Source organism: Arvicanthis niloticus, chromosome 12 (genome assembly GCF_011762505.2).
Source record: "Arvicanthis niloticus isolate mArvNil1 chromosome 12, mArvNil1.pat.X, whole genome shotgun sequence".
Classification (NCBI taxonomy): domain Eukaryota; kingdom Metazoa; phylum Chordata; class Mammalia; order Rodentia; family Muridae; genus Arvicanthis; species Arvicanthis niloticus.
In genome coordinates this window covers 70,194,712-70,220,708 of record NC_047669.1, presented here as the reverse complement: position 1 = coordinate 70,220,708, position 25,997 = coordinate 70,194,712, and the positions used below count along the sequence as shown (strand labels likewise).

The window sequence follows — 25,997 nt, the reverse complement described above, 5'->3', positions numbered from 1 at the left end:
GCCCATGCTTTGCATGTATATGTGGGCACAAGAATGTATGTGTGTGCACACGCCCACTTTTTGATTAAGTCAGCCCTCATCTTTCACCAAGTCTCACAATTGAACTCAGGTCATCAGGCTTGTTAGAAAGTACAATTATGCTCTGACCCATTTGACCAGCTTCTATAATGCTTTTTTGTCACTTTTTGAAATATTTTTGTTGTGTGAGTTTATGAAGTGTATGTGTGCTTGACAGAGAGGGAGAGAGAGAGAGAGAGAGAGAGAGAGAGAGAGAGAGAGAGAGAGAGAGCGCATGAATGTGTTCAAGTGCATAGCCACCATGGTCCACATGTGTAGTAAGGCAACACACATTTGTGGAGTGGTTTCTTTCCACCTTTACAGATTCTCCAAAATTTGCATGGAATCCTCTCATCCAATGCACCTTCTCATCCATTTGTAAAACTACTTCTCTTAGCCTGTGTTCCCCTTGAGTCCTATGAACTGAGCTTCTGATCAGTGTTTACTCTCCTTACACTGACATACTAGTTACCTATCAGTTCATTTTTAGATGCACTGTGTACTCCACATGGTATTGGGATGTGACTGTGTCCATAGTCATTTCAGGACTTTTTATTTGTTCAGTAATTTTCCTGGCACTTGAAAATAATTTGATATTTGCTTTACTTGTTATAAACACAGCCCTTGAGGAGCCATTAAAAATTCACACTCTATAAATTTGATAGCAGATTACATCCTTAAGTATTTGGGCCAGAATTTCCATCTTCTTTAGCTGATATAATTTAAGTCCACTTACATGGGGCATCCCATAATCAACTAATAAAGAGAGTCAGGCAAATTATTTTTTCATAGAACTCAAATGATTCCTATGGTGTATCATAATCATATGGTGATATCTTTGCCTTTAACGCATCATACATAACACAGTTTTAGTTGGTGATCAGTTCATGTGCTTTATAATGTGACAAAGCATGTTAGGAATGACAGAAAAGAATCCAGTATGGTATAATGATGTAAGCAAAGAAAGCAAAGAACTGAGTCTCACCAACTATCATTAGATCTCCTAGTTATAGTCTAAGCTCACATTGACAACCAAGGTCAAATGTTTTGAGTAAGCAACACTCATCTGCAAAGAACTAGCTTTTGGGTACAAAGCCTAAGTATCTATATGTATAATTTATTCAGTTGAACTTAGACAACAAGAGGAAGAACAAGCTTTCATGCAAGTTATGCACAAAGGCGAAGGCATCAAACTCACAGCATAAAAGCACAGCCACATCTACCTTAGCATCTAGTGTTCATGTTCCTTCAGCATTGGCTGCAGAATAGCCAAACATAGTGATTATACATAAGAGTTGCTGCATTGGACAATTTGTTTCCTTTTCCCTTAGAGAGGTCCTAGGGGAATCAGTCTCATCTTTAGACAATTCCCATTTCAGCTTCTTTGTCGACCTTGGTCATCTCAGTTCTTCTGGGGTCCTCCAAAATTAGTCCCCTGGTAAAGGTTCTCAGCCATTCTGTGCTCAGATCATCAGCATCCAGTAATGAACCTTATTTTTTCTCAGAGTATGTTTCTAGAGTATGAATTCAATGTATACCTATCTCTACACTGTATGGCTAGTGGTTTCACAACTTGAATCACAGTCTCACCTTCTTGCCATGGAACCTTCCAGACTAGAGACAGGCTGTCAAATTACTGTAGGTTAGCTTCTGAGTCTGGCTTCTACAAATCATCACCCGAATGCCTCCATCAAGCAAATCGGAGAGTCTAGCCACTTGTTTATTCTACAATACAGCACGATTTTTTTTCTCTTTAATAAACTTAGCTTTCAAAAACTTTGAACACAAGCAGTTTCCCTTGATATGTTAGTTATTAACTTAGTGGTCACTCTTTTAAGTATGACAAATTACTGTTGGTATAGTTTTGCTTTTTGTTTGTTTCATTTTGTTTTGTTAGCTTTTCAAAACCTATCTATAAATCACAGTAAGGGCCGGATGTTTGCAGAATCAGAAAAAAAAAAATCATACAATCTAATATACTGCCTAAACATACAATTATTGTTCTTTATAGAAACCATTACTAGATTTTAAAATAGTTCAGAGATGTTAAGGATCTAAGACTTTATTCAGCTTTGTATGTTAGCACAAGAATCTTTCAGAATAGCAAAAGTGATTAAATTTAATGGACAACACTTAGCTTAATATATTTTTCATTTTGCCGAGATAAATTGGGAGATGCCTTACTCAATGATACAGGTGTTTCTTAGTCACCCCACATGACCACATCTCTACTTTGGTTCATTTTAGAAGAACAGAAGGAAACCAAAGTGGTGTGGAGATAGATAGATGATAGATAGATAGATAGATAGATAGATAGATAGATAGATAGATAGGATTCTAATAATAATGGGTACCCAGTTCCTTTAAATCCAGTGAAGAAAACTAATATGGCCACAATCTGACACTGGATAGTTTTGATAGCTTCCTTGTATTTTTAACAGTTTTAAGTTGACTTTGCCCTTGCTGACTCCTTGTTCAACATTTTCTGGCTTCTCCTCCTATGCCAGTTTCTTTAGTTCAAGATTTTTTTCTCAAAGAACCTCCTTAATGTCCTTACCACATAAAATGGCATTTATGTTTCTAATTTTCAATAATAATATTACAAACCATACAGCATTGTGGTGAAGAACACTATTCATAATTTTACACTGATGGGATTTGTGCTTGGAACTAATGCTTGATCCTATGTGTATTTCTAATCTACTTTCCACACATCTGGTAGGGCCACATTCTTCTGTGGGGTAAATTTGATGTCTTAATCAAGACATCAGTATTGTTAAATGTGTTATCATTGCTAAATATTAAGTTCCCTTACTAAAGTGATGAATATAGATGTGTTTTAGGGGCTAGAGACTTTAGATTTTATAAAGATTATATAACATACAAACTATACATTATTTAACAACTCCAGAGCTATCTAAAATAATATCCTAATCAAAAATATTGATCAATCTTGGCACAAAATAAAGACATATGCACTAATGAGCAAAAAATATAAATATGCATAGTTTTCAGAAGTTTGAGTCATGTGACTACTTCAAGAGAGTAGGTAATGTCATATTTTACTACAAATATATTTTAAAACACTTTTGGTTTTTAGAGTTATTTTTGGAAGTTGGGAGGAGGTTGTTACTGTTTTTTTCTTTGTTTTTCTCAGAAGAAAGTTCATTAATCCAGTGACTTCCAGTCCCACTGTAATCTGACGTTTGTCTTTCATTTTTTTCACCTCTTCAGCTTTTTGTTTCTCTCCTTAGAGTCTCCTGATGACAACCTGAAGCTCCTTACTTGACATGGTACGTATTGGCTTTTAGTATGGCCTGAGCCAACACAACAAGGTAGCACCATTACATGGCCTATGAATCAGCTCCTGCCTCTAGGTTCTTGCTCTGCTTGAGTTTCTGACCTGACTTCCTTCAATAATGGATAGTGATATAGTGTAAACCAAATTAAATTCTTTTCTCCAAGTAGCATTGTTCATGGTGATTCATCACTGTAATAGTAACCTTGACTAAGTCAGGCATAGAGTCAGAAATTGGAGGTCAGAGTATAGAGTGGTCTTGGTAATCAATTTGAATGGCTTGTCAACTAGAGTAGTAGATGCACTTCCAGTGTTGTCTGAGAACATTTCCTAAGAGGAATAACTGAGGAGATACCATAATACAAGTAGGTGGAATCTTCCAATGCCATCACAGCTATAAGGTGGTCTATAAAAAAGCAATATGCTTGCTTTTACTTCCTGTTTCTGAAAGAGTATGTCAACCACTGGCTGTTTCAACCTTATCTGACTTCATACTCCAACTTACTTCACTTCTCAGTGTGCATTCAAACCTCCATCTATCCAGGGAACACCCAGGGTTTTATCTTAAGATTCAACTAGTGATACATCGAATTTGTTGATCTGGTGACTTATTGTGTGCTTTGCCTCTGCAGAGTGCAGCTGGCCATTGTTGAACTACTCCATGCATATTATATAAGGTAATACAAAAAGCCCATTAATTATGTATATAATAAATATAAATATTTATATTATAAAATATATGTAATGTATAAATTATATGATATATTATATATGTGTAATATATGTAAATTTTATAACACACACACATATGCTGTTGAATTTCTTTCTCTAGAGAACTTTGCCTAAGACATATATGATACTTAAGAAATTACATTAATGTTTAGAAGACAAATGGAGATGTTATAAAATCTTTGAGAAATACCAAAGAGATAGCGTTGAGATGGGTGAAATAAATTACTTATGGAAAACTGAAGTTACTAGCAATTATAGAGGTAAAATAAAATAAATAGAGCCATACAAGAAAGCTGCCAAGAAAGCAATTATTCTCAACATGTTTTAGAGGTATAAACAGTCCGCAGTTGCTCTAGCTTAAGGTTTCAAGTCAGTGATGCTATTTTCTTGAATCACATGTGCAGAATCACATAGATTGCACAAGGTGCAAGGACACTAAACAACAGAAGCAAGTTGAGGCAAGGTGATTCTAAGAAAAAGAACAGCCAAGAAGTCAACGACTGTGCTGTCAAACATCCAACAATTGGTTTGGAGAAAGCAAGAGAAAAAGAAAATATTGCTTCATAATAAACCTACCAATTTCCTTAATTATACTAAGAAATTCTTGAGGAACGTCTATTAACTTTGACTTATTTTTGAACTAAGGTCAAGGTATTGAAGAAAACAGAACAAAGGTATTGTGTGCCCAACACTCCTATCTTATAGATTGTATTCAGATACACACTCTGAAAAAGTAGATCTTGAATCAAAGTGATTTGATGATGTTATCCATTTAATGATGTTGCATTATAGCTAGAATTTTACTCATGCATGGATTTTTAAAGGAAGAAGTATATTCCTTTAGTTGTGAATATACACTACTTAGTAATGCTGACTGAAAAACTTTATGGACTACCTTGTTCAAGTAGCCATGTTCTAGATTAGAAGACAGATGATAATATGTTTTAAAATGATAGAATTAAGTGTAGGAGCAAGAACATAAAAAATGAGGCCAATTTATCACTGTTTGTGGTGAGTAGGAAGTAAAGAAAGGCTTAATTTTTTTCAGGGAAGAACAATATCAACAGACCCACCATCACAGGTGCATCTGGAGTGTCCTGCTTTCTTTAATAGTCTTCACCTAGTGAAATGTCACCAATACCACCAGCAGCTGTAGACAAGTCTTAAAGGAATATTTGAGAGAATTTTCAGATCAAAATGATAACATACATCATGTATATGTATATTTGTGTGTGTGTGTGTGTGTGTGTGTAAGGATATACTCAAAGTCTTCAGGAAGATTTTAAGAGGAACCTACCAAAATTAAGAATAAGTCCAGGAAAATTAGGTACAAACCTAGGACTTTGAAAATCAACCACACAAGAGCATGCTACAGTGTTAAGGACTCAGTCACACAAAATTAATGACCCAGCCACTGCCACTGATGTGGCTAAATGCTCACTGCAAGTACAAGATGACCACTGTGTTTAGCAGCATCAAAGCAGTGACTAAGCACCCAGGGCAATTACAAAAGAATGTAACATGGATAGAAATATGGGGGATTTTGAAAGGAATCATGAAGAGAGAGACAGAGAGAGGAGAGAGAGAGAGAGAGAGAGAGAGAGAGAGAGAGAGAGAGAGAGAGAGATGAAATGCTGGTTATCTAATGGTAGAGAATCAGAGGTAAAAGAAAAAGAAGTTATATAGCCATAGAGAAGGTGACGTGACTTAAGCTTCTTAACAGAAAAGGTTCCATATGGGATAAGGCTGAGTGGGGCAATTAGAATTCTTAAGAGTGTCATAACTGGAAAGGGAAAGAAGGAGCAGGAGGTGACTCCAAAGGTCATTTTATGTGCAGCAAAGTTGGGGGCTAAGTACAAGCATCCTTTCAAGAGCCAACATTTGTGAGGAAGTGTGATTTTGAAAATATACACTTATAATAAAAATGAGTAAGATTCAACATTTCAAACAAGACCTTTAAGTGGAAACCTAGAAACTCCACCTAGAAAAATACAGAGTAAGGTGAGATGTTAGGTGGAAGGAATTATGGAAGTAGAGAGGAAGAGAAAACAAAATGTCTCTTGAGATTTGTGCAGAAAAAAGAACAAGAAGAGAGAGTCAATGGCCACTCTCTTTTTCCAATCCACAGGTCCAGTGCATTGCTGGCTCCAGCGTGCAGCTTCCTCATATGCACAATAGTTATTTTAAATCATGACCTCTAACAGTGTCATACATGTGTCATGAAGCTTTAGTACAGAATCAGTGAGAATATGTTTAGACCAATACATCTTCATCAAATAGTATTATGAAGCCAGGCAAAGTGTTTTGCAAAATTCTTGATTTGACTAAGGGTACAAATATGGTATGTGACCTTTTCTGAGTTTGGGGACACATATATATGCACACTTACATTCACGATAAAATGAATGCATTGACATTTGTAGGGGTATGGTTTCCAGTTTAAATATTAAAGAAATGGTATTCTGTGTTTGGGAGGTCTGAAATCCATTACATAACCTCAACAATATCTGTGTGACAAATTTCAGTTTCTTTGACAATATAACTACCTATTTTGAGAATACTATTCATTTTTTTTTTTTCAAAAGCAGCTTGGAAATATTTGATTTTTGAAAGGTGAGTTGGCTGGAAGAATTTTTTTAAAGTATGAAGATGGAGAGAGTCTATAAAATCACCGACTTTAGCCATGGCACACTATAGGAGGGCTAAGTAAAATAATAATCCCCCAAAGCCGCAAGAAAGTTAGAAGTTTGAACACTCTAGTGCCAAAATGCCTTTAAGAAATTGTTGCGTGAAGGCCCTGATTGAGAGTTGATGCAAAGAAAAGTGTCTGGCTAGTATAAGGGGGAATTTGTGGCATGCTAGAAAGAAGCCATAATGCAGGGGCTACTGCACTGTGAGGTTATGTATGTACTTCTAGACTTTCTACTTATAGTTTATCTGATGAGTTGTTTTTCATAATGAAAAATTAACAAATAAATTCACACACACACCAAAACTTTAAAAATTGTTCAAGAAATGTCAGAACACTACCTTAATTTCTAACCTTACATGCATTTTCTAGGTGACTTAGTGGTTCAATAGCCTGTATTAGTACTTATGATTAGCAGGGAATATTATAATTATAAAAAAAAAGCAAATACTCTTCATACTGCATTCAAGATTACTCCGTGGTTGATGAAATGGCACAAGAGGAAAAGATAGCTGTTAAAGAGGAAAAGATAGCTGTTAAGTAAGTGTGGAGACCCGCATTCAGTCTCTGAGACTTGCATGGTAGAAAGAGAGAATTGATTCCTTCACATTGTTTTCTGACCTGCAAACATCTACTGTGACATGTGCACACCATTACTCAAATGGGAACATGCACAATAAAATGTAATGCAATTTTTTAAAAAAATAAGATTAACTTAAAAGTTAAAAAAAGAAATCCTACATGTATACCCTTTTTTGGGCTAAAGGTCAGCTGGCTTCTAATAGGTGATAGATGCCAGGACTGAATCAAAGATAAGGACAGAACACTGCTGCTGCCTTTACTGAATCTCTGTAAATTTTATTGCTTCCATGCATGTTGCCTTCCTGCAATCTAGAATACTGCTAACATGTGTGGTGGATTTCAGTAGGTATCATTTGTATTTCATCAACTGATTGCAAGGATATGTGTGTGTGTGTGTGTGTGTGTGTGTGTGTGTGTGTGTGTGTATATATATATATATATATATATATATATATATATATATATATAATTTATGTTTGAGTGTCCTATATGTGTGCATGGTGTACATATGTGTATGTGTACACACAAATCCATATGGTGTATATGTATAAATGTATGTAAAAACAAATCCGGATGGACTACTGATGCTAAAACTCAGAAGTTGTAAACAGCATGGACTGATCACTTAGCCACACAATGGATCTAAAATCAAAGAGCAATGCTAAAATCTGCCTGCATTCTGCATCTCTCCTTTACTTTAGCTGAAGACATAGATAAGTCACTGTCCTAAATACTAGTCTTTTTATTGTCTCTTAAGAGCAAAACCTTTAGGAAGGACTATGGCCTGCATGAGGCTAATTATCCTTGAAAGTGAGACTGAATCCTGGAACATTTTCCATTGTCCCATCCAGATTGATCCTTAATTAATGACAGATAATGACCTCTTTGGATTACATTGAAGAACCAGAACCACAATAATTATCAATGAGATGTACCTCAACCTTGACTGCTTCAGGACATATAACTTTTTTCCCTCTATCCTGATTCCTCCTTGATTTAAATAAATCTCATGCCAGTGACCCCAAAATACACTGCTGTCCACCAGACTTTTCATCAGTTTTTCTTCTCAGGTCAACAACTTTGAATAAGCCTTCTTTCTCTATTTTTTGTCCTTTCTCATCTTGTTATCTGGAGTGTGAAGATGGCTGGCTGAGCTTTGCTTCTTGAGGCTGCTGGAGTCCAGGATTTTATACCCTAAAATTACAATACTTCTGTCTCATGAAACTTGAGAGTGGTTTCCTTGTAGGTAAGGCTGCCTGTATGTTCAAACACAAGGAGTGTGATTGTGAGTTGGAAGAACAGGAAGGACAAAGATAATAGAAGGGAAAGTATGTCTGCAATGCCTGTAGTCCTTTGGATATAGTTGAGGTCTAGTGGTCTATCTCTGGTCCACTTTGTGATATATGTAGTCCTTTGTATATGGTTGATGTCTAGTGGTCTATCTCTGGTTTAATTTGTGATATCTGTAGTCCTTTGTATGTGTTTGAGGTCTAGTGGTCTATCTCTGGTTTATTTTATGATGTCTGTAGTCCTTTGTATGTGGTTGAGTAGTCCTTTGTACTGGTCTATCTGTGGTTTATTTTGTGATGTCTGTTGCTGCTGTCCTCATTCAGCTCAAGTATAGGCAGTCATCACACTATCTGCATGTCCAATACCAAATGTTCACCCTAAAAACATACATACAACTAAAGTTATACAAACTGAACAGATGATATTTAAGAATATATTTATATATACATATATATGTATTTATGTAACATCAATTAATGAAAAATAGGCCATGAATCTGTAAAAGAACAAAGAAGAGTTTATGGAATGGTTAGATGTAAGAAAAGAAAGGGAGAAATGTTGTAATTATATTAGTCTCGAAAATACTAATAAAAAAGCAACAAACACGAAAAAAGTGGTATTTAGTTAAAAATTTGTAAGCAGTCAACACACAGAAGGCTTCACTGGAAGATAAGAAATCTACAGGTGATGAGGAAAGCTTGTCTTATGAAACAAAGCAAGGTGATAAAATCATATAAATAAATAGCTTTTTGTGTCTTGGTCTAAAAGATGTTTAGAAGCTGAAGTTGTATATAATTACAGGTAGGAAGAAAGACATTATGAGTTCCACATTTCTTCTTCACATAACCAGTTTGGAGGTGATAAGGATAATTATAAGCATTTACTGTGAGAGTAAATTTTATCCTGCATTGTCTGTCTAGAAGGATGAACACAAAGAGAAGCACAGCAGGGACTGAAAGGGATCTCTTGCTCACTCCCAGCTGAGCTGACAAAGATTAACATATTATTAAAATTCAAGTTTTCCTAATATGTCTCATTGGTAGTCAGCTCAGTAATGGTGTCCCAGTCTTCAGCCATTTTTTTTCTAGTAATAAAAGTGTTTGCCAAAGAATTCTCTGTCTGACCTGGAAAATAACCTAGTAAATTCCACAGAGAATTAGACTTTAGTTGCTTAAGAAAGATAAGCTAAATGAAAGGGTGAGTTGAGCATCAGTGGTACTGAGAGCATCTCCATGGTAACTTTGAAGACTGAAAAAATAAACCAAAAGCAAGTAAGAAATTGTGTCTTCAGTGGATAGAACTGGGAATTGAGAGAGAAAGAGAGAGAGAGAGAGAAAGAGAGAGAGAGAGAGAGAGAGAGAGAGAGAGAGAGAATTGATGTAGCTGATGAACTACAGATATCATCTGCAGATATCATGTGGTTGAACTCAAACATTTTCCAATAGTTAATTGTTCATATGTGTGTAAACTAAAGCTAACTGGAGTAGTGTTAATTGAAGACATTTAAAATGCAGTTGGCAGTCTGTTGCTACTTAGCTTTACACAGCCCATACCTGAAGGACTGAACTAAGGTATCTAGTTGTTAAATTAGTTAATTAATTATTTTATTTATTTATTTATTCTTCTCTCATATATTATATCCTGATAACACTTTTCCCTCCTTCCATATGTGCCATTCCTTCTCCCCACCAGATCCACTCTTCTTCCATTTCACTTCAGAAAAGAGCAGGCCTCCTGGAGATATCAGTCAAACAGGGCATAACAAGTACCAATAAGTCTAGGCACATAACCTCATAACAAGGTTGCATGAGACCCAGTAGAAGGAGTGTGGTCTCAAAAGCAGAGAAATCAAAGACAGCCCCAGCTCCAACTATCAGGTGTCCCACAAGAACACAAAGTACTCAACCATACATGTATATGGAGGACCTAGTTCAGACCCTTATAGTTGTCACTTCAGTCTTTGTGAGCCCCTATGATTAGTTGATTCTCTGGGCTGTGTTCTTGTGGTGTCCTCAACCACTTTGGATCCTGTGTATACTACATAATGTGTTCATCTTCTAGTTGATACAAAGATATTTTTTCATAGACATCAATTTTTATTTAACCTATGTAATTCTTGTAACTTTATTTTTTTTTCATGTGGTTTATGCCTGCTTTAAAGTAAGACACACCTGAACTATGACTTCTTTGGTCTGACTTGGAGAACATATAACTTCCTCCAGTCCATTCCTGTATTCTCTCACAGTAATTTTTATAACTATTATATGTTAAGTTGATTGCAAATATTAAATCATGTCATATTTTAAATGTTAAATATTTAAAAGTTAACCAATTATATACTAACAATTCAGGAATGGTTTCTGACTATTAGTGCTAGTGAGAGCTATATACACTTAAGGTCAAAAAATCCATCATAAAAATCTGTGAAGAATGGAGATGAGATATGCATGTAACTTTAATTTTTTTCAAACCCTATTTTTAATAGTGGTTCTTAAATGATTTAATCTCCCTTGTAGTCCACCACCCACCAGAGGTAGTGGAAATGAAAGCATACAGGGGTTATGAGGAGTGGACCTGTCTAGAAAGGTTCTTTGGAGAAACACCCATCTGTGTTGTCTGGAAATTGGCAGTTCAGATCACAGATTAGCAGGCAACGACAGCTCAATCAATTCACAGACTCCATGGATATCCCAGCAGTCCAGTTCAGTAGAGTCAAGATAGCAAAGAATCAGCAGCAGTGGCACTGCCTAGCAGAGACAGCCGGGCCTCAGCCTCAACAGGAGGGGCCAACAGGAATGTCAGTTCTCTCTCAGCTGTGCCTCTCAGTGAAGACTTGGACCCACAAGCATGGCACAGCCAGCTGTTCCAGCAAGCCAAGCTCTGCCTCATTCACTATTTTGAGTCCTATTTATACCCTCAAAACACCACATGTCTTACACATGCCCGCCTCAGCACAGGTTTTGCCTCAGTACATGCATCAAATCAGACCGAGTCCACAGAAGTGGGAAGAAGCTACAGCACACTACCAAAAGATTTTGGGCATGTTTCTCTCTATGGAGTCTCAATGAATGAAGTTCAACTTCATTTGTAGTTAGACAACGTAAAGTGGATGTCATTAACAAAAACATGCATGTCATTAACAAAGACTCATCACATGTCCTTTCACTTACTTGCTTCAGCAGAACATCCTTTCTCCTGTGTCTGCTACAGTGAGACTTTCCTTCAGGAGTCTGCCTTAGCCTTTCACACATGTCTCCACCTTAACGAAACGTTCCTTCACGTGTTTGCTCCAGCAAAATACCATCCAACTGACTTTCCAATGAACCCTTAAGTTTCCACTCCATATGCATCCTGAGGAATGTTGTTCAAACTAAAGGATGCCTTGTTTGTGAGAAAAATATGGAGAAAAAATTCAAGTATTGCCATACATCAAGACTGATAAAATCTTAATTAAGGCACCTTAATTGTCAAGTTATAATTATGATGGAAGCTCAGTGCTTATCTCCTCTCAATATGCACAATTACTGATATGGGAACTTTTACTCTTGCTCCTGTGGGCCATAACCTGCCCTACTCTGACTCTTATGGCTTGTCAGTCTCTAACAACCTTGTCCAGAGTACCAATTTCTGCTCTCCTAGAACCCGTGGTCTGGGACCCCTCACTCTGCAACAGCTGTCATCAGAACTGCTTCCAGGCCAGACTTCTCATGTGTTGCACAGCTCCTGCTAGAGACCCTGCACAGGCTCAGGGTCTCCAGCTTCTGCTGTGACTGCAGGACCACATATGCTTGCTCTCAGAGCTTTGGGTCTGGCAGCTGACACTCTCTGGTTCATGGGTCTAAAACTTTGACTCACACAGATTGATGGACCTAGTGGTTTGAGAATTTGGGTTTTGCCACCCATCCTATGTGATGAACCTGCCAGGGCAATATTTTTTTCTTGTGGCACTGGATCTGCATTCTACAGATCATCTTACTAATTTCCAATTAGTAAGTGGGTGGCTACCCACTTCTGAATTCCTGACCTTTGAACAGAAAGAAATGTCCTCTCATCCCCTGATTTCCAATTCCTCACTTACTCTCTGACCTGGTGCTGGCTGATGGATGTCCTCTGAGAACTCTGTTAACACACTAACTCAAAGTCTAAGACAGCATTGCAAATGAAATTTATAGTGCAATTTTCTTTGCAAATTTTATGAAAACTCAAATTTTCATTTTATATATTTACTGACATAATGCCTAGCGGTACTTGGTTTTGTTTAGGTTTTTTTGTTGTTGTTGTTGTTGTTTTTGTTTGGTATAAGAGGGGATTGCTATTCAATGAGCAATATGCATTTGAAGATGAAAACAGGCTTGGGAATCTAATGAGTTATAAAATTGAACAAACTTTCAGGGACCTCAGGTAGTTTTCTTTCTCAGACTATGGACAGTAAAAATGTGTTGTTTGACTACATAACTTTGTATTAGTTAAATATAAGATACATGTGCTTCTTCAGAACTAGGATCTTCAAATATAACCTGACAAGTCTATCCTAGATCAGTCAGTAAGAATTCTATCTGGGAAGCAGAGAAACAAGAAATATATGTAGAGCTCTGTCTTGTTTAGACATCACAATGTGTGAGGGGGTATTTCCCTTGTTACATAAAATATTTCATGTGTAGCAAAACTTAATGATTCCTTCAGCAAACTCCTGTCGTGTAGAGCAACACATAGCTGGAGAAATAGGTTTGTCTATTCTTGGGTGCAGTCTTCAAATACTGGAATATTTATTATATACTTGTGAGGTTTCACCTACAGCCGTGGCAACTGACAGTCTACAGACTAAGAATTCTGAATTTAAATGGATTTAGAATGAATATAAAGATTTCATTTACTTGGTGGACATCTCAAGAGTGCACTCAGTATTCTTTCTATCCCTACAGGATCAACATGTTGAGGGAGAGGTGTGGAATGTGGTGTCTAGAGAAGACTGTACTAATAACTAATCCAAACTCTCCTTGTGTAACATATGTGGAGGGAGAGGGGTGTTGTTAAGAGGGTGGCAGCAGCAGGGTTAGAAGCCACATCTTTGAGCATCTGGGAAGAGTGTTGCTCCACTGGCCTGCGATGTTGCTATGTGAAAAGCTTTATAATTGTAGAAAAGAGTTACAGTTATCCTCACTCATTAGTAGAAAAACAGTCAAGGAAGAAGAAAAATCAGAGCAGTTCTAAGGTAAATTCATAATATGGGGTGTTATAACTATCTAATAATTTTATATCTTTCTTCAACTGAACAAGTTACATGAAGCATCATATATAATGTGACAGAACCAACATACACAATAGGACCAATAGTATAACAGAATCAATATAAATCATTTCAGTGTTTAGCTCTAGAGAAGTAGAGACAAGCCCAGACTTCATCTTTCACAGAAATGAAAAGTACAACTCACTTTTTATAAGAAAATAAATGGAACATGAAAAAATTTACACATAAATAACACCTTAAGTATTAAAAAAATTCATGATGCTTCATAATTTTGTATAAATCCCATATTAAGAATATGAGAAGTGGCTTTACATAAAGACCCTAAAAATTTCTAAAAATTCTGATTCCTTAGTATCACTCAGTTGAATAATTCAATAATTATGTATGCATATTATTCATATATATTCATATATTATTAAGTAAACAAATGTACAAGGTTGCACCTCACATAATTTCCATTTTAAAAATGAAGAAACAGAGGCATCAGAATATTATTATTGAAATTTGTGATTGTAAGGTTTGGCTTACTTTTAGCATGCTTGCTTAGGCCAGATATTAATTGCCACCTACCCTCTGGTGGTGGTGTGCATCTGGGGCCATTTGTGAATTTTAAAGCTAGTTAAAGTAGGGGGTTGTTCACCCATCCAGCAACACAGTATTCAGTCACCATAAACAGCTAAATATCTAGTTCTATTTCTCAAAAATTCTCTAGGGCATGCTACATAATTATCAAGGCCTGCAAAGCTAAAACAAGTTTTTAGTAGGCTATGTAAAAGCAATTTCAAGGTGATCAGTTTATTAGCCTACGTCATTCTGTTGTAATAGCCCAGGTAACTCCCTCTATAAATTCTGCAGTGACTAAAATTTGTAGCCGCTCATTGAACCAAAATTATATGTTGAAACACCCATTAATTCAGCACTCAGTTCAATAGCATATGCAAGCCAATACTTGCTCCCAAAGAGAATTCACAGAATAACCCTGTTTACCAGTGACAGATCTCATATCTCCATCTAACATGAGGTAGTCAGTAACTGCATGGGTCTGCACTAATTTACCACATGGTGGGAGGGAAAGAAGAAGGTTGGTTCCTGGACACAGGTTTGAAGTCTAATCTATATGATTCCCTGTATTGTCCACATATTTTGGAAACAGGGCAATAAAAAGTAGAAACCTTTTCATGGTAAAAGCTTCCTAAAGCAAGCCCATGGTGAACTAAGCATTATCCCAGAATAACTGATTCAGACTGTGCTCAATAATAGGACTTCTATAATAATTTTATTCCCACTTCACAAATAGAAAAGCATAATTATTTACTTTCATTTAAAGTAAACACCCTTTGCAGTTCTTGAACACTAGGATACAGGGAGGCTTAAATACTACATGCTGAATGAAATCAGTTACACTTTGAGCACGTATTTCTCGAACATTCCCTGTTTCTTAATTTTTAAAGTACATTTATGGAGATCTTATTACACAGCAGGCAGTCACTGTGGGACTCATCCTTTGGGAACTGATAGTAAGAAAGATGGAGATGATTTTTGCTTTCTTAAAAGACATGGGGTAGTAGCAAAGTCAAGAAACTGTGTAATCTTAAGACTTTTAAAAGATGTGCAGAGATTGTCTATATAAGAAAACTAACTCTTCAGAAAGGAAACAAAGAAGGTCAACAAAATGTCTTGCTGAATCTGGTGAACAATGAGTCAAAATAAAATTAGACATATCCACAGGGCATAGGGAAGCCCTTTGAGTTTGGAGCACATAGAGCAGAGGGTGAAAACAAGTTTTTGAATTACAAAAATAGATCAACTCTTGTAAGATATTATGGACTAGATTAGGGGGATGGGTCTTGCTATGATTTGTAATGATATTAATTTAATAACTTCAAGGAGGAAAGTCAGAGTTGGAAAGAGACGCCAATTATGAGTCCAGGATACGCACAAATGATCAAAGTTACCTCCCAGAACACATTTTTAAATATAAGGTCGAGTGCCATGTGCTTATAATCCCAGCAATTAGTGAGGCAAAACTTGCTGCCCTGCTTATCTGGCCTGCAGAAGTTCTTGTATAAAATGAAAGGTGGGTTGTGTCTAAGGAACCACACTGACCTCTATGCTCTCCAAACACACACATATGTGTATACATGCCCCTCTGCATGTGTGAACACACACACACAGAGAGAGAGAGAGAGAGAGAGAGAGAGAGAGAGAGAGAGAGAGAGAGAGAGAGAGAGATCACAATTCCAAAAGAAGCCACTGGGAAAAACAAAAGATCAAATAAGTACTAGAATGCATGGGAAATGAATGGCTTATTGTAGATGTAAGGTCATGTGAAGAGCATAATAGGATTTAAAATTCATGAGTGTTTTTCTAAACAATAAACAACATCCATTTGGTACAATGGTTTCAGATGTGTCTTGTAAATTTTCTGTAACATTCCTAGTCCTTCAAATGTTAAGAGTGGTTATTCGTTAGAGTTTTTCAGAATTGTCTTAATTTTTTTCAGACCTATATACAGGAGTCTAGGATAGTGATCTAGGAATACATTCCCTTTCTGTTTATTTTTTAGTTGAGCTAAGTAAGTTTTAGAATGTATTAAGAGAATTATCTTGGCAGGCTCAGTATTGTTGAGTATGAAACTGCTAGTTAGAGCATATTGGTGCAAAAAATTGTAGGAGTTGATCATCTGTCCTCTCTGAAAAACAAAACAAAACAGAGCTGGAGAAATGGGCCCTGACTAAGAAGAGCACTTGCTTTTACTAAAGAGAATAAAATATAACTGAAAAGCACATTGGTAATATAGTTGCTATAGCTGAGGCAATACTAACCCGTAGGAAGCATGATCACAACCAGCCACTGCCTGGTGGAAAGTCAATCAGAATAGAAAGGTGGAAATTCACTGATCATCAGTAGAGTAGTAGAGAAGCTGGGATGAGAGAAGGCAGCCAAGAAAGAGAAACAGACTTAAGGAGTTCGTGGGGCTCTTCTTTAACGCAATAGGGAAAATGTGCTCTACATGAATCTAGGATGTGATTCAAGCTCTATAAGAGTACAAAGTTTGGCAACATATACAAATAAACATTTGAAAAGTGGAGATGCTAGTTATTCTAATACAATTGCTATGTAGTGCCTTCATGAAACCAATTATTACATGGTACCACATAAATATGTATAAACATCATGTTGGTATGAAATGTGCAATGAAATTTGCTTTATAACTTCTTATATTCTTCAATGTTACATTTTACATATTGTGTGCATAATTTTAATTTTTTTATCATTTTATTTTGATAGTTCATCCTTAAGTGTCAAAGATTATGGAATTCATGCAAGGAGAAAGAAAAGGGGAGATGAGACGTTTTGCTAATAAAAATAGTGTATCAGTGACTAAGAAGAAGAAACAATAACCTTTCAATGGGAAAATTTTTTATGTGAAGAAGTCATGGTGATTAAGGGAACAAAGAATCAGGTAAAGAGAGAGGAGCAAGAGGTGGGAAGATGGATCAGGTATTGAAAGTGAGGTCTCCTTTTATAGAGGAGCTGAGCTCGGTTCACAGAACCCATGGTGGGGTTTTCACACAGGCTGTAACCACATCTAAGCTCCAGGGATCTGACATTTTCTTCTTGCTTCTGTATTCACATACACACACTTTATTCCCAGACATACATGCATATACAGAATTGAAGATAAACAAAATATTTTAAGAAGTCTAGAGAAAAATAATGCTAGGGGCATACACTAAAAACATTTAATGGTTTTAGTAAATAATGAGAAGAAATACTGTTGTACATCCCACTTACATGTGGATCAACTAAACGACAATAGCGGATGGCGGGCTCAACTGGATCCACTTCTAAGTAGAAATTAACAACATCTTATCACATTCTGGATATATTGGTATACTGAAAACTCCAGTGATTAAGGTTAATCAGTATTTGGTTGTCTATTTATACCTACACTCTTCATTATTCATCTATCAATATAAAAAAGTCACAACAGTGAGCTTGGATGACACACTGGGACTCCTATTTGACAAACCTCACCCTGATGATTCAGCTATGGAAACAACATGAAAGGCATTTTGAAGATTAACAGCTGGACTTGCTTCTTGTTAATAAGACACCATTTCATATAGAATGAAGCAAAGCACTAATAAGATGTTATCCTTCAAATTAGCTCAGGCAATGAGGTGCAAGGGAGTCCTGAAAATTAAAGCCAACACCCAGCTTTCTGAGTGCTATATAATGTTCCCAGCAAAGATATAGTGTCTACATCTGTAAACCTAACATTTGACATCTTGAGTCTTTTTAACTAACTTCAATTAAGGGTTTGAGGAGTATGCTTCATAGCCCCTGCCACTCATTCAGGAGCTTGGGTAAAGCTCCATCACTGTCCTCCATCACACACAACTCTAATCCCAAAAGCTTTGAAGATGGCATTTTCTTGCCCAGCAGTTGTCATAGCAGAACCTGGCTCCTGGACAACTTTCAAGAAACCTACAGTGAAACTTCTACCTGCCAACTGGCCAGCGGCGGACAGCACCAGTGCAAAGTGGACCCCTGTGTGCAAAATCCCTGGAACTCTAGAGCTGACCAACCAATTTGTTCTTATTCCAAGACCTGTGAAAGAACAACAGAAATAGCTCCAGCTGTGCCAGAGCATGCTTCTCAATCCTGCCAGTCAAGAAATTGTAAGCAAGTGGGTTTTGTAGCCCAGAGCTACCAACCTGCAAGTTACATAACCAAGTGTTGCCCACTAAAGTCTACAGTGATTGAAAGTTCCCAAACTCTGGAGTTTGAATCCAGCCCATGCTGCTCTCAGGTCCCTGAGTCCAGTTCCTGTAATTCCTCGAGCAATATTGTCGCTGGGCAACATCTTGTAGAATCTTCTAGCTCTTATGAGCCAACGTGCTGTGTGACTGGAGGTTCACAATTGCCTAGTAAGTGAAGAATTTATAAGGGATATGGTTGACTTGAATTGATTGCTGAATACTTGGAAACTCTATTTCTCTAAATCTAAAATAATGTGTTTGTATGTGTGAAGAATGAATATATATGTTTCTATGTCTCTTTCTAATTGCAAAGGATGGTTGTTTTCCTTTTGGGCATTTCTTATGGTAAACTAGGATCACAAAGCATGTTAGTCATTTTATGTCACTTGGACACTATTTACTGTACACCAAGAATAACCATGGTTTCTTAAAGAAAATAAATTTTCACTAATGTATATGAAAATATTTAGCAAAAAAATCTAGCTTATTAACTAATGTGGTTATATAAGATATCCATGATATAATATAATCTGCTCTGGAAGCTCAAAGTGCCCTACAATTTCTGATAGATTCAACTGAACCAGAAACAAATAAGTATTCAATAACACCAGAAATATTACTAAAATTGGGTAAACTCACTAGCTGAATCAAAACACTTGAAATCAGAGATGGAGTCTCTCAGTTGAAACTTCGTGAGAAGTTTCAATTTTACCTGCATGAACCTCAGGACAAGGTAGTATTTGGTGGCCTTTTTAACAGATATTCACAATTAGAATCACCGTTGTATTTATATTGTTCTTTCTTTTCTAATCTTTAATTCCCAGTGATTTGGTGATGGAAAAATGTTATTTTCCTTAAATAAAATAGCTTTTTAATAAATATAGTTGTCACACTATCATTTTCTTTAAGATTTTTATGAGGATTTTAAAACGGGGTGTGTGTGTGTGTGTTTGTGTGAGAGAGAGTGAGTGTGTGTGTATGTGTGTGTGTGAGAGAGAGAGAGAGAAAGAGAGAGAGAGGAGAGAGAGAGAGAGAAAGAGAGAGAGATCCTCTGGAGGGACAGAGCAAGGAATCTTAAATTCAGAGCCATGTATCCAGCACCCTTGCTGTGAGTTTTATATTATAATTTTGAAGGATGCTTTGATGTGATAAAAATGGTAGACATTTGAAAATTAAAATATCATGTTCCCTTACCACACTTTTTAGGAAAAGAGCTAGAATATGATATCACATTTTTAGTTTTTAATCCAAAGGTAATAAGCACACTCAACTTAAAGATCATGAATGAAATCATGGAGTCAGAATAGAGTACGGATATTTGAAAGGCAATATTATTTAAGTGTCTCGACTATTTAGAAACTTTGGGGCAGGACTAAATAGATCTCTCATTTTCAAGGAAAAATTTGGTTGTTAAGATCATGGTCTGTAAAGTTGAAATCCTATGTTTATTGAAGGCTATTTCAACTCTAACTAGGTGATCAGGTGCAAATTATTTCACTATTCTACAACAAAACACGGTGTTTTCAACTTTAAACTCGAGACTATAAGGATCCAGCACTGTGAGGACTAAGAGTCCTCAACTAAATACATCAAACATTCTCAGTATATCACTGTGTGTGTTGTCGATGCTCAATATGGTCAGTCAAGCAGCCTTGTTAGAGACACAGCAGGTTGCAGATGATGGAGATTCGTAAACAAACCAAGGGATCTATGACAAACGAAGGAAGCTCAGCATCACGATCAGAATAGAAATAGTTTAGAATTTTGTAAAAGAAAAGTATTAAGAAATGAATATTACAACTGGGATGTGGGGCTGAAGAGTGGTAGCAGTTAAAAGCACTTGCTACTCTTGCAGGGAATCTACCCTCAGTTCCTTAGCACCAAAATGGTGGTTCAAGAGCATGTGCCTCTCTAGTGTCAGACAATGGTGCACATTTCTGGCCTCTGAGGGCACCAGGCATACAAACATTTATGCAAGCAAAATACCCGTACCAAAATTAACAACAGCAATACCCCTACACACTGTACCTAACTGAAGCAGGCTAGTGCATTACCTTCGAAGTAAAGACAAAGCTAATGCTTTGTCAGTCTCCAGATTAGTGTTTGGGACTCGGGGGGGAAAGTCATTTCTGGATGACTGTGAGAGTTTTCTGAATAAGACTGGAACTGAAATCAATGAACCTTAGCAAATGATCCTTCTCGGGGCAGATACTCCTTATAAACCCACCACAGACCTAGATACAAGAAAACATGGAGGACGAAAGTATTTTCACATGCTTGTTGCTTTTCTGTTGAGCTCATATTTTAGTCTTTTCTCAGCTTTGGGTGTGGTTTACACTTTTATCCTCCAGGTTCCCAGGCCGTCATAATTAGATCAAAATGACCAGGCTTTCATCAAAATGACCATTGGCTTCCTTGTGTATCCAAGGTACATAAAACAGATTAATGGGACAACGTCACAATCTGTGACTATAGAGGAACTACATGAGATTTATGTCTTCATAATTACAGTATAAAACGTAAACTTACTTCTGTTCTTTTTAATAACCCTGATTAATACCATATTGAGACAAAGAAGACCTGAACTTAAGATTCTTTAAATCCACAATTGTTTGGATGCTTTTTAGAGGTGTGACTTGAAAGGAACCAGAGGGAGACCTGAGAGAGAAAGGCTAACCACTACTTTATTTCATCAATGGAAGCACTGATCACTGTCATAAAGGAGTATTTCTGAAGCCAGATGTTGCTATGTAGTCTCTGGCCACAGCTGTAAAGTGCTATCAACATAGCTTTGGAAACAATAAATAAATACTTCATTTCACACTGGTCTCTCAAGGTCTCAAACTGGGCAAGATGTCAACATGGATGAATTTCTTTTCTACAATAAAGATTATTGCTAGAGTTCAAATGGATCACAAGTGATGAATTAAATTTGTTTGAATGATGTTTACTGCATAAGATTTCTACATGTATAATGGATATAACTTATATGGAAGAATGGGCTTTATTTAATAATGATTATATATGGTTAGGGTGGGGAGGGAGGATTAAAAACTCAACAGTCAGAAATAAGGAAAGACTTATTTTCATGTCTATCCTATTTATCACTGTAAGCTAATTACTCCTTCGTTCTAGGCTGAGCTTGATCACGTCCCTAAAAAGTTATCTGAAGAATGGGTCAGTCCATGATATAATCCAACATGAAAGACATGTAAGACCTCCACAGAGATGAATCCTGTGGCCTCAAGTACAAGACTTTTGATATTTGAGTATGAAATGGTATAACTGCAGGAAGAGACCTTAGAGGAAAATTTACCATAATAAGAAGATCATGAAACCGGTTGTGGCTAGATCTTGCTCAATTTCAAATTCTGTCAATTACTAGTCCTGGATGGTTTGACATTTCAGAGATTCTGTTCTTTCTCTGTAAAGTGAAGAAATGGTGCCTAATGTACTAGATGATTGTGACAGCTCAATGATAAAGTGCCAATTAAATGCTTAGTGGAGTGTTTAACACATAGCAAGTGTGCAATACACGCCAGGTATCATTTGACACTTCATTTGCTATTTGGCTCCTGGGGCTCAACCTCAGTTTATGATTGAGTGTGCTGTACTAAAAGCACAGGGCAAAGACCAATGAAAGCTTTCTATTGCTTGAGAAAGGACTGAAACAGTGTGGTACATCCTGTTATGCCATGAGAATTCACATTCTATATATTTCAAAGCACTTTCTGTACGTCAAATGATACCTTTCCAAGAAGAAACTATAGTGTGATCTATGCATTAGTGAGTCAGAGTCATCAAAACATAGGGATCTGGACTCTATGATTGTCTGCTGAAATCAACTGTACTGAATATCAGGGTCATTGGTTTGCCTTTACATTAATGTGCCAATAGCCAAACACAACCAAGTATTAATACCTGAGCATTTAGTATTTACCAAACATTCTGTATATGTCTTATTTTTAATAACTGAATGAAAGAATCACTATTTTATTTAGCCTATTTTCTAGGTAAGATGAAGGCTAACATGAATGGAGTTATCAGGTGTGTATAAGAAGTACATAATAGAGTTAATTCACACATATTGCATTTCACAGTATAAATGACATCACATTGCTAGGAATCGGAGTAATTTCAAGTATAAGGGACACCCATGCTGTATAGAAAGTCAGTAAAATAATTTTATTGAAAATTATTACTATGACGAATCGTTGGGAATATAGAGAGAGGAATTTCAGAGCACTAAATATGACTATATGACATGTGCCTCCCACTTTATCTAAATACAGTTTATTTTGTAAACTTTGTCATTGGAGTCATGAAGGGATCCTGAAGGGAGGACTTGGTTCCACACTGATGGAGAATCCTCTTATACCTTTTGTTGACAACAGCTTCCTTACTCTGCTTCATGTGAATATTCAGGAGTTCCATTCATCTCACAGCTTGTAATCCTTTCACCTAAAATGTCTCCAGCCTTTCTACTTACATATAAAAATAAAATAGTTCACTAAAAAAGTTGTTAGAAACACCCAACTTAGAGCCACTCCATTAGGCCTTTTGAAGCCATATCTCCGAGGTAACTAAGAGTGGTGAATTTTAAATTCCCATGGTCTTCCTCTGATACTGATAAGGGATAAATTGCACTATAGGCTGACAGGTGCAGGTACTGTAAACATAGGAAGCTAAATTAAAGCAAAACCATTCTGTTCTTGCAGAGTTTCGAGCAATTTGTTTGACATTTTAATAAAACTTTCTCTAGTTTTGTGGAAGCAAACTCTCTAATGAGATTCAAAGAGAGTCATTCCTGGGAGCCCAAGGCAAAGTCAATGTTGTTGCCTCTGCACATAACAACAGAGAACCCTTCAGGGTAAATAGCTGAAATAGTGAAGCCAACTCTTGTTCTTCTAGTGCTCACTATGGTCCTGCTTCCAATATGGGGTCAATGTTCCTGCAAGAGGTCAATACCTACTAATTGACAGAGATAATGAGAGAAGACTGAAAATCAAAGGCCAGCTGGTAACAGCATCCGGAGAGTGCACCAAGTTGTCATCATTCATAGATACTCACTGCCTCCTTCCTTACACTGACTGTGCACTAATCCTTTGATGACAAACTCCCTTTACAAACTGCATAAGGAGCAATCACAGGCTCACTGATGGTTTTTGTTTTGTTTTTTGTTTGTCCTTTTGACATGAACTAAGCAAACTTATTTTTACACTCAATCCTTTTGGATTTATTTAATAATGTCTGCTAACATTCTCAAGCACAAAGTGCATTCCTAGACCACATATTTTGCTAAACTCTAGCATGGAGTAAAATAATTAGAAATACTTGCTCAATTGATAATTATAAGGCTACATTATAATACACTTATAAAATGGTTAATTTTGTAGTAAGACTCAGTTAAGGTTTGCCAGGCTTGTAAGAGTAGCTATCAAGTGCCTCTGTTGGAAAGCAGTATATCTTTTGGAGAAAATAGAAACAGGCATCAAGGTGCTTTCCATTTTTCAAGCTTATTTGTTAGGAAGTATGTCTACGGTGTGTCTGCTCCTGGTTTCCCAAGTCCCCAGGGCTGTAGCTGATGGTAGCTTGGTCCCCAGGAGTCTGATTTAATTTCCTGCAGCGAATGACTATAGGAATCAGAGCATTGATCTTGAGACTAGTCCTAAGGGGTTTCTAATATGAGGCCAGTGCTCTGGGACCCTGAGGCTGTAAATGGATTGCTAAGCAATCAAAAAACAATATTCTGCACTGAGGGCCATTGAACTTTCCTGGGAGAACAAACACTACCCCACGTTATATTTCATCCTGATAGATGTCCAGTCAGGATTAAATGTTTTCGAGTTCTTCCTCTGGATGCTGAATGATATGCCTGTGGCCTATGCAGCCACAACAGAGATCAATGGCTTATTTTAATGTTTTCTTTGTATGTGGCATCAGGTTTGCTCATGGTTAAAATTTTGCAGAATCAGATAGTTGCTTCTATTTTCAGAGGTCTTCAGTGGGCATCACTGGAGATACTGAACAAATGCGGGCTGCCAACATTAAATGACACTCTCAACTCCATTCAGCTCATTGCCAGCAGATTCAGTGCTAGAACCCAAGCCATGTGACTCGCATTTCATTGTTCCCTTGGCTGTTCCTCACAATGTCATTCGTATGAAGTTAATTAAAAAATGTATTAACCATAGAAATCTTTAATGAGACATATATATATATATATATATATATATATATATATAAACAACTTTATAGGATATGTAAAACAATCTTTATTTAATCATAAATGTAAATTATCTTGTATAATACACATATTTTTATTCACAGAGTTTTAAATATCCCTTAATGTAAGATGGAATATTGTTTTTATAAATTTAACATTGGTTGTATGGCTAAGAAGACCATTGGCTCTTTGTTTCAGAAATTCAACAATTTCTGCTGATAAGTAGCTATCATCCCTTCCAGCTACATGGGTGGAATACATTTGTCACCTTCACTGGATGTTAACACCCACCACTAAAAGTTTCTTGAGGCCACAGAAGAGAATAGGGGCTAGCCCTCACTTAGTGGAGGAACTTTCCTTAGGGTCTAAACTAAGGTCATCTTGTCTTTCAATAATTGCTCATGTGAAAACCGCATCTGTCATTCCCTTGGGGGTTATTGCCATAATTGTGTCATCTTCTCTAAATAGCCCTTTCCTCCATGTGAGCTTCAGAGGTGCCCTCTGCAAAGCCAGTGGTAGTCATGGAAGAGAACCCAGCTCCTGAATGTTTGCCAAGACAACAGAGGGGAATTGCCAGCTGTCAGCCAGTATACAGTGTATCCAGCCTTTGTGAAACCCTCCATACCAGACTCTACCCATGACATGTCTACAGAATCAACTTCGGCATTTTTCTCCTAAGTCTTTAGATCTTGGCACTTTGAAACCTGAACTCAAAGTACTGGGTTTCTTCAAGGGCAGATGGCAATGAATCCTCCCAGATCTCACAGAGGTCAGATATGGAGTGTACACCCGTCTTCTGCTTGATTGGGAGTTAGCAGCTGCTGACCTCTAGTGGACTGTATTTGCATGTTGACAGTTGGGTTACCTACTCAGCCATTTTTGCCATATTGTTTTTTCTATGTCTTTCAATAATTCCTCAGAAATGCCACTTTCTTAATAAAAATCAGATGTAACACACACACACAAACACACACACACACACACACACACACTGACCTACAACGCTAGTGCTATTGTGTTTACAGACAGAAATGGGGAGGTGGGAGGCATGGAGACAAGATCCTTGGAGTTTGCTGACTGCCAGCCTGGCTTCAGGTTCGGCCCCT

At 36.9% G+C, this 25,997-nt stretch overlaps 1 protein-coding gene across 1 annotated transcript; it reads left to right on the top strand.

Moving 5' to 3' along the window:
• Positions 1-18,232: 18,232 nt before the first annotated feature.
• On the top strand, positions 18,233-18,841 carry Krtap27-1 (keratin associated protein 27-1). Its single transcript, XM_034514793.2, has one exon. The coding sequence runs from the start codon at positions 18,233-18,235 to the stop codon at positions 18,839-18,841; it is 609 nt and encodes a 202-aa protein (XP_034370684.1).
• Positions 18,842-25,997: the final 7,156 nt, after the last annotated feature.